Here is a 10,780-nt window from a genome sequence, read left to right as displayed (position 1 = left end):
GAGGCCAGCTGGCCCGGGGCCTCCTGCAAGGCTACCCTCAGCCACCCCTGCAGCAGGAGGACCTGTCACCAAACGGGTGCCCGCCCCCGCGAAGCGTCACCATTGTGGGCAGCGAGCTCCAGTGCTTCGAATCATCGCCTTCCTCAGGGTGGCAAGGGTGGGAGGTGTGCACAGAGGGTGCTGTGCATCTCGTAGCGCTAAGGGGGCAGATAAACCAGAGCGGGCTGGTGTGCTCCCCTAACAGTGGGGACGATACTCGATCTGCGTGCCTTGCCATGTCCCTATCAATGAGGGGTGCCCTCCAGTCTAGAGAGAGACGGGGAGGTGGACTGGTGAGCACCTGTAAAACAATCATGGGCCAAACCAAGCTGCCTGGAGGTGGGACTTGCCTGGGGTGTATTAAGTCAGTCTTGGCACCACTTGGCTTTGAGACCTGTTTCATCACACCATAGAGAGAGCAGATCTCACCTGGATGGATGCCTTGTTTCTGCCACTGTGGCTGGCGAGGCTAGTACTTTATGGGAGCAGCTGTAGTTCCACCTCCAACTTTGTGTTACTGGGTTTCACCCAAAAGCTGGAGAAGCAATTTTTTTTTTTTTTTTTATTCCTCAGAACTTAAATGTTCCAGGTAGTCAGCGGCCCAACCATGCCCTCTGTTTTTTTTTCCAGGAACAACACTGAACCTGTTGAAATTTCCAATTATTAATCCTACATGTGACAGGATATTCCGAAGGCAGGAGAGGCTGAAAGAGGAGGCAACAAAAACAGAAGATCAGCTAAGCGGTGAAGAAAAAAAGTACCTTAATCACCTTAAAAAGCAAGGTTACTTAGTGGGTGAGTAAAGGTATTACCCCTCTGCCCTGATGAAAATACTGCTTTATAGAAAGGACTGTTAACTCCTTAATTTGCTGTAGGATCTAGCTGGTTTTGGCAAGTAATTTCTTCCCATTCTGAAAGAACTCATTTCCATTTAATTATGGGAAGAACATGCTATCTGTAGTAGCAATAAAAAAATTCCAAACTTGCATTCAAGTTATTTTGGTCAGTTTTTGTTCCCTGAGTAGTGGGTGCAAGACCTCTGGCTCCTCTGTAAGTAGCATCATTAGTATTTCTTTCAAGTACTTATTTTTCACCTGTTGTAGTAGCGTCGTAGAGGTTTCCTCTGTGCAGTGCACCTCCCATCGGCCAGGCATTCGCTAATCTAGTTAAGATAGCTTAGTAGTTTACAATGGTATTGCAATGTAGGCTATGTCTCATTCCCCAAGGAAGAAAACAGGTTTCATTTTTAAATAATCACGTTTTGGCTGCAGGCTGCAGTGGTTGTGCATCATTTTAGTATGTATCCAAAAGAGGGGGTTGCCAGAAGATAGCTCTGATTTTCAAATAATTCTATGTTTGACAGTCTAAGGCACTGAAAAAAGAAGGCAGCCTGCTTTACTGTAAAATGGAAATGATGGGGTATCTGTGATCTGGTCTCTGCTAAGGTTTATGGGCTTGAGGAGTGCTAAGCAAGAATTATAGAAGGAATTTCGTAGCATCCTGGCTTTTGAACACGCAAATTTCTAGCCACATAGCATCTTTATCACCTTTATATTACCAATGTGCATCTCTTTTAAGCCAGGGAAGGGACAGATGTCCAATTGAAGGAAAGACAAGTTAATAAATTAATTACCAGGAAACCTTTCATTTTAATCCAGGAAGAGTTGGAAGAACGTTTCAACGGCAGAAGTCTAGCCCTGTGGTTGACTTTGACCCTGATATGCTCTCGTACAGCATAGATGAAGATCCCAGACATTCACCTAGGAAGCGTGAGGAAAGGGAAGAGTTCACATACAACGAAGTGAAAGATGCTCGCTGGTGTTTTGACACTCCAGGGATTGTAAAGGAAAACTGTGTAGGTACTCTGTGGTGCTGTGTTTCAGGAGGTCAGGGTTTGGGAGGACTGTTCTGCCTTAGCTGTGCATGTGGGAGAGTATTTCTGCTGTAGTCCTGGGGTTGGGATTCTTTTGGTTTGGGCAATTGTCTTAAAATATGGTTTGTATTTACTTGGGAAGGGTTCATTGTGTTAACGCTGTTACGTTTCTGATTAATGCATACTGTGATCTTTTCAAAGGAACTGTATGACTGCGTCAGCAAAACTTTCTTAACATCTGAACGAAGGGAAGTAAGCAATAGTGCTATAAGCAAGTTTATACCATCATCACCCGAAGAAGTTTGCACCTTTTTAGCTCTGCCAGTCTACTAAAAAAGGTGGAGCTTAGGAGGATAACCAGTGTTGTGTGACTGAACCGAATCTTTGAGAAAGCATTCTCCTGAAGCTAACAGGATCTGCAGTGTTCCCGTTAAAAGCTTCGATATGTCAGGCCTACCTCAGTGTTTCAGTAGAGCAATGGCTCTGAAGCCAGTGCTGATGTAGTGCACACATCCAAAAAAGTCATGTTTTGATTTTTGATCGCTTTGATATCTATGCAGAGCTGCAGGTCATCTTTTTGGGAAGATTAAAAAGTACAAAGAGATAGGAAAGTTCTGAAGAGAAGGAAGCACAAGAACTGTACTGAGACTGCACAGCTCAAGTGCAGATGCTGCTTTTATGAACACTAGAAAACTACTGGCTTTCTAGTAGATATGTTTGCCAGATCGTAACCCACTTTACTGTGGCACTTTACTCTCTGATAGCTGGTTAGTGTCCAGTGTAAAGACAGTCATCAGCTTAGAGGCCTGGTTTGGTAACTGGAGATTGGATATGTTCTTCCCCCCTTCTGGAGTTGAATAAGTGTGGAAAGCAAGTGGGCTTTCCTACGTCCAGAAATACTTGCTGCCGTTTCTGATTTTGATTATCCTGGCTGTGCCTTTGGAGAGCTACCTGCCAAGTTTCAGATCAAATTTTGTTTCTGCGATCAGTGTTCGATCTGGCTGGAGGACAAGCAGATGGTCTATGTGGCAGAGTTTGGCCAGGGAGATTTCTAGTTACGAGCAGGTTTGGTTTTGGGTTTTTTTTTACTTTGGAAGACAAGGGAGGGAAAGCGGCTGTTAGCATATGATGGAATTACATTTTTGTCCTTATTCCTTGGGGGTTTGTTTTTAGCTGCTTCCTTATGACTCCTTCCAAAGCTAAACTTTGGGAAAGCTTAGAAGAGGATTACTGATAACTCTCAAATTTTGGTTTAAGCATTGCCAAACACATCAGAAAACCTGCAGCTAGCAGGGCAAAGCCTCCTGGTCTTTCAGAATCGGTGTTGAAGGCTGCCCTGACTTCCAAGCTAAAGATTGTCTGCTTGTGAACATTTGGGTTCTGGCTGCACCACAACCCTTGTTAGTTCGGTCTTTTGATGCTGAATTGAGGTGAATCCTCATGGCCAGACTGCTACAAACTTGTATTTGCGTGACTGTGGCATGCATGGGGGACAGAGTTGGAAACATTTCTGCTGTCAGTTCCCTGTGTTTAGGAAAGAGACACCATCAACCTGGAGACTAGTTGTTTCCTTCAAGGCGCTGCTTCCTGAACTTCTGTGCCTGCACATTGTTTCATAGCTGGGTTTGAACAGTGCTTCTTTAGGAAGCGATCAGACCGCTGTGTCTGCAGCACTGCTGGTTAAGTCACTGGCTTTTCAGTAGACTTTGGGGTGGATCATTTCACTGAAAAAAGTTAGCACCTGAACAGATGAGTCAGTTAAGCCAGGAAATGGAAGGGAAGAGGGAGGAGAGGAATACAAGCAGCAAGAGCATTTGGGAGTCCTCACAGAGGGGAGAGCTTGTTTCACCGTGCCCGGTGTAGGGATCCACACTGTGTGGCAGGCTGGTCATCCTGCAGTTTTCGTTGTTTCACAGTGTGATCCAGCACTTTTCTCTCAGTGAGATATTTGAGATTAGCTTTGCTGCTAGTATTGATTTGGCACTTTGCATCACTACCTAAGTGGAGTAACTCAAATGTCATAGCCAAAGGTGGTCTCCAGTTCTGCACATGGCTGCACTCATGCTAAAGCACAGTAAATCTTGCATGAGCTTGTTCCAGCCAGACCCAGGATTCCTGAATCCGTGGTCCAACAGGCTGCTGGCAGCTGTTACACTTTGATATGGACCCTGCATTGCCATGGAGATTGGTGATGTCCCTACCTCCTCCTGCTTCTCACTTACTGTGTGTACCAGAATTGAACTGTTCTGTTAGACGTTCTTCACGCTGCTCTACTTGATCTTTTTCCTCTGTCAACATAATACCAATATTAATTTCATTGTCCCCATGGAAACATCTGGAATGAGTAATGGCAGTACAATTTATTTTGCAGGTTTTAAATCTCCTGACAGAGAAAGAGGTAAAGCTGGTTTTGCCAACACATGCCATCATTCCACGGACCTTCATTCTCAAGCCAGGAATGGTCTTGTTTTTAGCAGCCTTGGGACGTGTAGACTACTTACAGGTAAGGGAAGAAAGGATTTTGTGAGCAGCTGCTTCATCTCTTGTTAGAGTACCAGATGATGATAGGCTTTCTGGGTAGCTTCCCCAGACCCTTTCTTTGCTGCTTTTGAGACGATGAATCTGTTAAAGCACTGCATAAAGTCAGAATGCCTTGGCATGGGGAATTGCATTTGAAAGGTTTGATACTTGTTACCAGTGTGCAATATTTTATGTCGTATAACGGTAACTGCTTTTGAATGCTGACAAATGCCTTCAGCTTGATATGCTTCCCGTAACATACAAAGGCACGAGGCAGGGAGGGAGGGAAGGAGAAGAGTGCCAGAATTAACTGGGAAGAGGTGTTTTTCCTCATTTCTGTGTTTCATGAAAGCTGTCTGCCAAGAGAGAAAAGCATGGGCGTTTTTCTTTCCTTACATAGACCTGTCTGAAGAGTTTGCCCAAGGAAGCAATTAAATGTACATATATTTTAGTTTCTGTAAAAATATTTGTAAAAGGCACTGTATGTCTCCTCCCATGCCAATTTCTTCCATTTATTAGAATTCCCGTGCTATACACCTTTATTGGGCTGTATGGAGCTGACCTCCCATGATGTTACCTCTGGAAGGGGTGGTTCTTTCCAGATACGGGTCTAGCACTTATGATAATGCCTTTCTCAGTAGTTTGCCCCATTTTGAGAAGGGCGTGTGTGTATGGCTATTCCTTTGTTTGAGTCAGCTTTCCAAGATCGCCATAGAAATGTTGAATTGGTACTTTGCTGGGGACACTCTTGACCTGCTGGAAGAAAACCAGAAAGATGAAGGGGACAGAATTCTGTAAGCGATAGTGTATCAGTATGGCAGGAGAGCTCCATCATAGCTAAGGTGAGAATCCAGGGCTGTGGCCCAAAAAATAGCTTGGCAGTACAGAGGAGTAATGCCTCAGGAAAAATTGCTGTTTGTGAGGAGAGCAACCCAGCAGAAAAAAACCTGTCTTTATCCATACTGCTTTGGGCAAAGCTCTCAGAAAAGAACTTTCTAGGCATGTTGGTTAGGCACCAGCAGGGACTCAAGAAAGCACCTGGATTTGCATCCCTGGCAAAGTAGGACAGCGATACAGGTGACGTCTTGCTGGCAGTAAACACCTTCTGCAGAAACGCTGTGAGATCAGGCCAGCCTGTGAGTACGGATGAGGCCTCTGACACGATGAAGAGGATAGGGCAGGTAGTCTGGCCACAGGGCTGCCCGAGGGGTTGTTTTGTCGTGAGGAATGACTTCTGTTCTTGGGAGTTGTGCAGAATGCGGCTGGTGTTGGCAGTCTGGGGAACCTGAGGTCAGGGTAAAGGAGTGTCGCACCATCTCCTGATGAGAGGATCGGGCTCAGAGACATGTCCGGTGCAGCAGGGCTGGCAGTTAGGCTTCATGCTATAAGCCTGTTCTCCATGTAATGGTGCTCCTAGCAAGTAGAGCTGTGCACATTTAGGGTCCCACAGGTCTTCGGTATCTGTCTCAGCCTGTTGCTGTATCAGTCTTTTGTATCTACATCTTCAAGAGACCTTGAAGGAAGTCAGTTGTGCTCAGACCATGACAGAGGAGCCCCTGCCTCAGATTAGATCTGCGATGAACTTGAAGGAGGAATTGCTGCACATTGGTTTCCTTATTTCAGGCTGCTAGCAGTGTTTGTAGAGGTTTCTCCCCTCTCTGACCTCGTTTCCTTTGCGTGCAAAAGTCATGAGAGTGCCTGCTGAAATTGCTCCACATTCAGTCTTTGTATAGCTTGAGAGCAGCTTGGAACCAAGTAAGATTCGATGAGAGGTGCGTGTTAGAAATGTAAAATGATAGGAGAAGAAGCACAAGACAGGAGATGTCCATCACCTCTCATGCTCAATAACCACACGGAGTTTGTTCTTGAGAATTAAATGAGAGCAAAGATATCTCTTGGATGATTTGCCAGAGCTAGGCAGATGTGATGGCAGGGGATGTGGTACTGGGGGTGCTTTGGGGCAGGATGGTGAAGCCATGGGTGCTTCTCTCCTGGAAGCTCAGCTCCCCTGTTTATATAAACCCTGCAGTGACAGAGGCAAGGACTCCTCCTTGGACAAGGAGGGGACATCAGTCAAACAGGTTTTCAACATGCAGGAAAGAAACGGAGCAGGAGAGAGCAATTCAGGGCTGCTTTTCTGTTATCACAAGTAACATCCTCTTCTTGTTATTTATTTCAGGGAGAAAAGCCTGCCTGGTTTTCTGTCGTGGCTTCTAACCTGTTGCCAGTCCGCATTGCTACTCTGAGTAATGCAGATGCTCTCTACGAGAAGCATGCTGGCCAAGAGTTACTAAAGGTAAAAGGAGGTGCTGTCATGGGCTCTTGGTTTCAGATAGGCAGGCCGTCCCGCCCAGTGAAGCGCCCTGTCTGGGGCACAATTGACGGGGAAAACCAGCACATGTCAGGAGTTTGGGACTTCTGCAGTGGGAGAGTGGAGATCTGCAGTGTGGAGCAGTCTTGCACAGACTGCGTGGCTGCAGCTGTGTTAGGAGAGAGCACCCAAGATAATGCATTTTCAGCAGAGCTTCAGTTTCTAGCGTTCAGGCTGATAAGAAGGTTTGCGGTGCTCTGCTCTCTGATGCTTGGCTTTTCTTCAACAGCCTTAAAGTGCAGGCAGCAGTGGGGTATTTTCCATGGCAAACTTCAGACTTGGGTTTCAGAACGGATTGCAGTTGAAAAATGTACCTTTCTTATTCTTTCCCCGCTGGATCCTCTGCACATTCCTGCATATTTTGGTGGTCTGACTTTGTCCTTGATACTGCCACACACGCAGATTGATGGGGGATGGGGTGAGCTGTCCTTGTCCTGGCAGCTCCCTTCCTGCACACATCGAGAACAAGTGCTGCCACTCACATCAAGGCAGCTGGCTTGAGCCATCAGCTGGGTCCTGCACTGTGGGCACTCCATCTTTGCTCACCTCTGAGCTCCCACTGGGTTGCTCTGGATGTGACCCTGATTCCGTTCCTGGCAAACCTGGATTCAAGGGTATTCAAGCCAGCTCCTACTTGGATAACAACAGCCTAATATCTTTATTCCCCTTTGTGCCTTGCTCACCAGTTTAAGGTAGGAGTGCTGAAGCAACTCTTGACTGTTAAATCTTTTCTCCATGTTTTGATGTTAGGTTCCCATGGGTGGGGAAGAGCGAATGAAAGAGTTCCCCCCCCTTGTCCCTCAGGACATTACACTGAAAGGAATTGGTACCACGGAGGCAGTCGCAGATATCAAGCTTTCCTCTGCAGGTAATTTAATATTTCTTCATTAGTTTGCTTTGCAGGGTCTGCATCCTAGAAACATTGACGGGAAGAGGCCTCTGAAGGGATGAAGCCCTATTTCCTGCTCAGAGCAGGACTGTCACCAACACAAAATCAGGGTAGCCATGACTGTGTCTGGCTGAGGCTTGGCAACCTCCAAGAATGGAGATTGACAACCATGCTTGTACAGGATGACCACATTGGAATACTTTATGCTCTGGCTGCCATACAAGTTCCACAGCATCAGGAATGGCTGTGACACCGTCCACTGTTCAGGTGAGAGGGAAAGGGCCGTGGACTGGAAAGCTTTATTATTGTGGGTTTGGTAGTTCCCACCATCCCTCTTAAGTTCACCAGGAAAGAGCTGTGCCTGGGGAGACTAAGATGTGGCTTTAGGTGCTGCCTGCTATTGGGAAAGGAATGGATATTACCTTTGAGCTTGGTTTCTCAAAGAAATCACACCTGGGTAGCTCAGGTTCTTAGCCAACACAGGAGGCACTGAGTTTGCGTCAGAACCCTCGTTCTGATACTAGTCACTCGTCTCGCTGACTATCTTTTTTATTTTTTTTTGGCTGTGCAGGCTGGGTGGCAGTGACAGCTCATGCGGAAGAGCAACTGCTGCTCCGAGCCTATACTCCCAAGGGCACCGCGTTGGTGGTGCGGGAGCCTCCCCTTTTGCCGTACATCAGTACCATCAGAGGGGCCCGGATTGCAGGCACTGCTGCTTACAGGACCAAAAAGCCTCCTTCCCTGGTGGAAAACCTGAAAACCGCAGGGAAGAAATAGCACTTATCATCTGAGCAAGGTAGAAGACAGAAGAGCCTCTGGAGAACCTTGTTGCTTGTTGATACTCAGGAGAGCTTGGACTCCTTTTTAAAGGCAGACAGGCACATTGTTGAAAGCAGGCCTGGGGGGGAAGTACAGCGCCTGATGCAGGACTCCACAAGTCCGTGCCTGATCCAGCTACTGCAGTGCAGCCATTTTGAATGAGCTGAGTGGCTGATACCTTGCTATGAGAGGTGAAACAGCTTCTCCCTGGGACCTGCCAGTATCTATGAGCAAATCCCTTTACCTGTTTCCTCTTGAAATATGGGATGGAAACTCACCTGCCTGCCGTGGGCTGGCTTTGCTGCTCATAGAGTAGGTCTTCTCTTGCGGACATGCTCCCACAGGTCAGAAATTATCACCTTGTTGTTGGGGGCTTTATGGTGTTTCCAGAGCACGGGTATGATCCTCCTAGTGGCTGATAGTAATTCAGCAACATCGACCAAAAATCAGGTCCTTTCAGTCCTTCAATATCTGGGGGAGATGAGGGAGTGCAACACCCTGCTTTTGGACACGGGAAAGGTGAATTAATGAAAAGTAGGCTGCTCGCTTTGCAACTCGCTGCTTTGATTTGGTTTCTGTAGTTTTTGTAAAGGATTCTGAAACTGAGGGTGTAGAATAAAACTTTTCAAAGATACTTACTCCTTTGTATCCTTTTCAAATTGCTGACAAAGCACTCTTGTGTGGGCATAAGTGTCCTGCTAACTACACAAAAGCTCCAGCAGGAAGGCCAGTGTTGAGGAAAGTGTTTCATGCCAGATCTGACAGCCGAAGAGAGGTGCGGCTGCTCCAGCTCCATCCTGCCAGGATCAACCACTAGTGAGGCTGAAGATGTATTCCCCGTGGGCACGGAGCACGCATACACACCACATATATACATGTCTGGCCACACAGATCACAGAAAGACACACAGCGCTTAATGCGAACATAGCACCAACAGCCTGTAATCACACACACACACACATGTACGTGGTGGATCCCTCTAGCTGCTGGGCTCAGACACTCCATCTGCCCAGTAACTGCTGGTCCCTGGATGCCATTCTCCCAGTTGCTGGCACCTGGAGATGTGAGCCCCTGAGGCTGCAGTCCCGTTCCAGTTGCTGGTACAGTCTGGTGTACAGACACACAACTGGCCAGGACTGCCCTGGTCCCATAGCCTTGTGCTCTTACTCCTAGGGCCATCCAGGTGCTCTGACACCCTGAGCTGGCTTTTAGAGACCCCCACACCCCTTTCCTCCCAGGCCACTTCACCTGCTTTCAAGCTAGTCCAACTTGATCCTCACTAGCAATTGCACCCCCCTCCCCACTTCAGTTGCTGCACCATGGACACACAGCTCCTGCGATCCTCACTAGCAATTGCACCCCCCTCCCTACTTTAGTTGCTGCACCATGGACACACAGCTCCTCTGACCCACGGTCTGACTCCGGTTGCTGCCCCCACATTCCGATATGCACACATGGACACAGAATACAGAGCCCTTGCCCAGGAAAGTCAGAAAGGAATTTAACAAGGGCACAGGACAGATGGTGCTGATCAGGTGCAGGGCTTGGCCAGACATGCGTACCAACTAGCCAACTATTTACACACAACTAGCCTTCTTTATCCCCTTACCCCTCTATTTCCCACACTTGTTCCCCAAATCACCTAAATCCCTCCCTTTTCCCACCTTTGATTCCTCCCCTGAACATCCCATAATAAGTCCTGTGCAATCCCAGAATGTTCTTCCCCTGCATCCCCTGATGTGTCCCACACCACTAGACAGCAATCTCCCTTAGCCCAAAGGGTGACCGGGGGAGCTCCATGTCACACAGACTCAGCATGGTTGAGGTTGAAGGGACCTCCGGAGGTCCTCTGGTGCACCCCCCCTGCTCAAGCAGGGCCACCTAGAGCAGGCTGCCCAGGACTGTGTCTAGATGGCTTTTTATGATCTCTAAGGATGGTGACACCACAGCCGCCCTGTGCAACACCTGCACTAGTGCTCCTTCACCCTCACAGTAAAAAAGTGTTTCCTGATGCTCAGAGGGAACCTCCTGTATGTCAGGTCGTGCCCATTGCCTCTGGTCCTGTCACTGGGCACCACTGAAAAGAGCCTGGCTCCAAAGAGCCTGGCTCCGTCCTCTTTGCACCCTCCTTTCCGGTGATTATAAACATTGATGAGATCCCCCCAAGACAAAGACTTATGGTGATGGGTTTCACTCCTGGACAGAGGGGCTGATGGCTCTGCAAACAGAGCCCTGAAGGGGCCCAGACATGGTGTTCATTCCTCAGGAG

General features: G+C 47.7%; 1 protein-coding gene across 1 annotated transcript; it reads left to right on the top strand.

Moving 5' to 3' along the window:
- Positions 1-632: 632 nt before the first annotated feature.
- Positions 633-8,542, top strand: NOA1 (nitric oxide associated 1; the record flags this gene model as incomplete). The annotated part of the gene is made up of 6 exons (XM_009576150.1): positions 633-834; positions 1,698-1,894; positions 4,284-4,415; positions 6,612-6,728; positions 7,554-7,671; positions 8,264-8,542. Coding segments are annotated over 6 exons (972 nt in total), but the record flags the coding sequence as incomplete, so codon positions are not given.
- Between the last annotated feature and the right edge of the window lie 2,238 nt (positions 8,543-10,780).

This window comes from Fulmarus glacialis, unplaced genomic scaffold (assembly GCF_000690835.1).
Source record: "Fulmarus glacialis isolate BGI_N327 unplaced genomic scaffold, ASM69083v1 scaffold15294, whole genome shotgun sequence".
NCBI classification, from domain to species: Eukaryota; Metazoa; Chordata; class Aves; order Procellariiformes; family Procellariidae; genus Fulmarus; species Fulmarus glacialis.
Note: the sequence above shows the minus strand (reverse complement) of the source record. Positions and strands in the feature narration are given on the sequence as shown.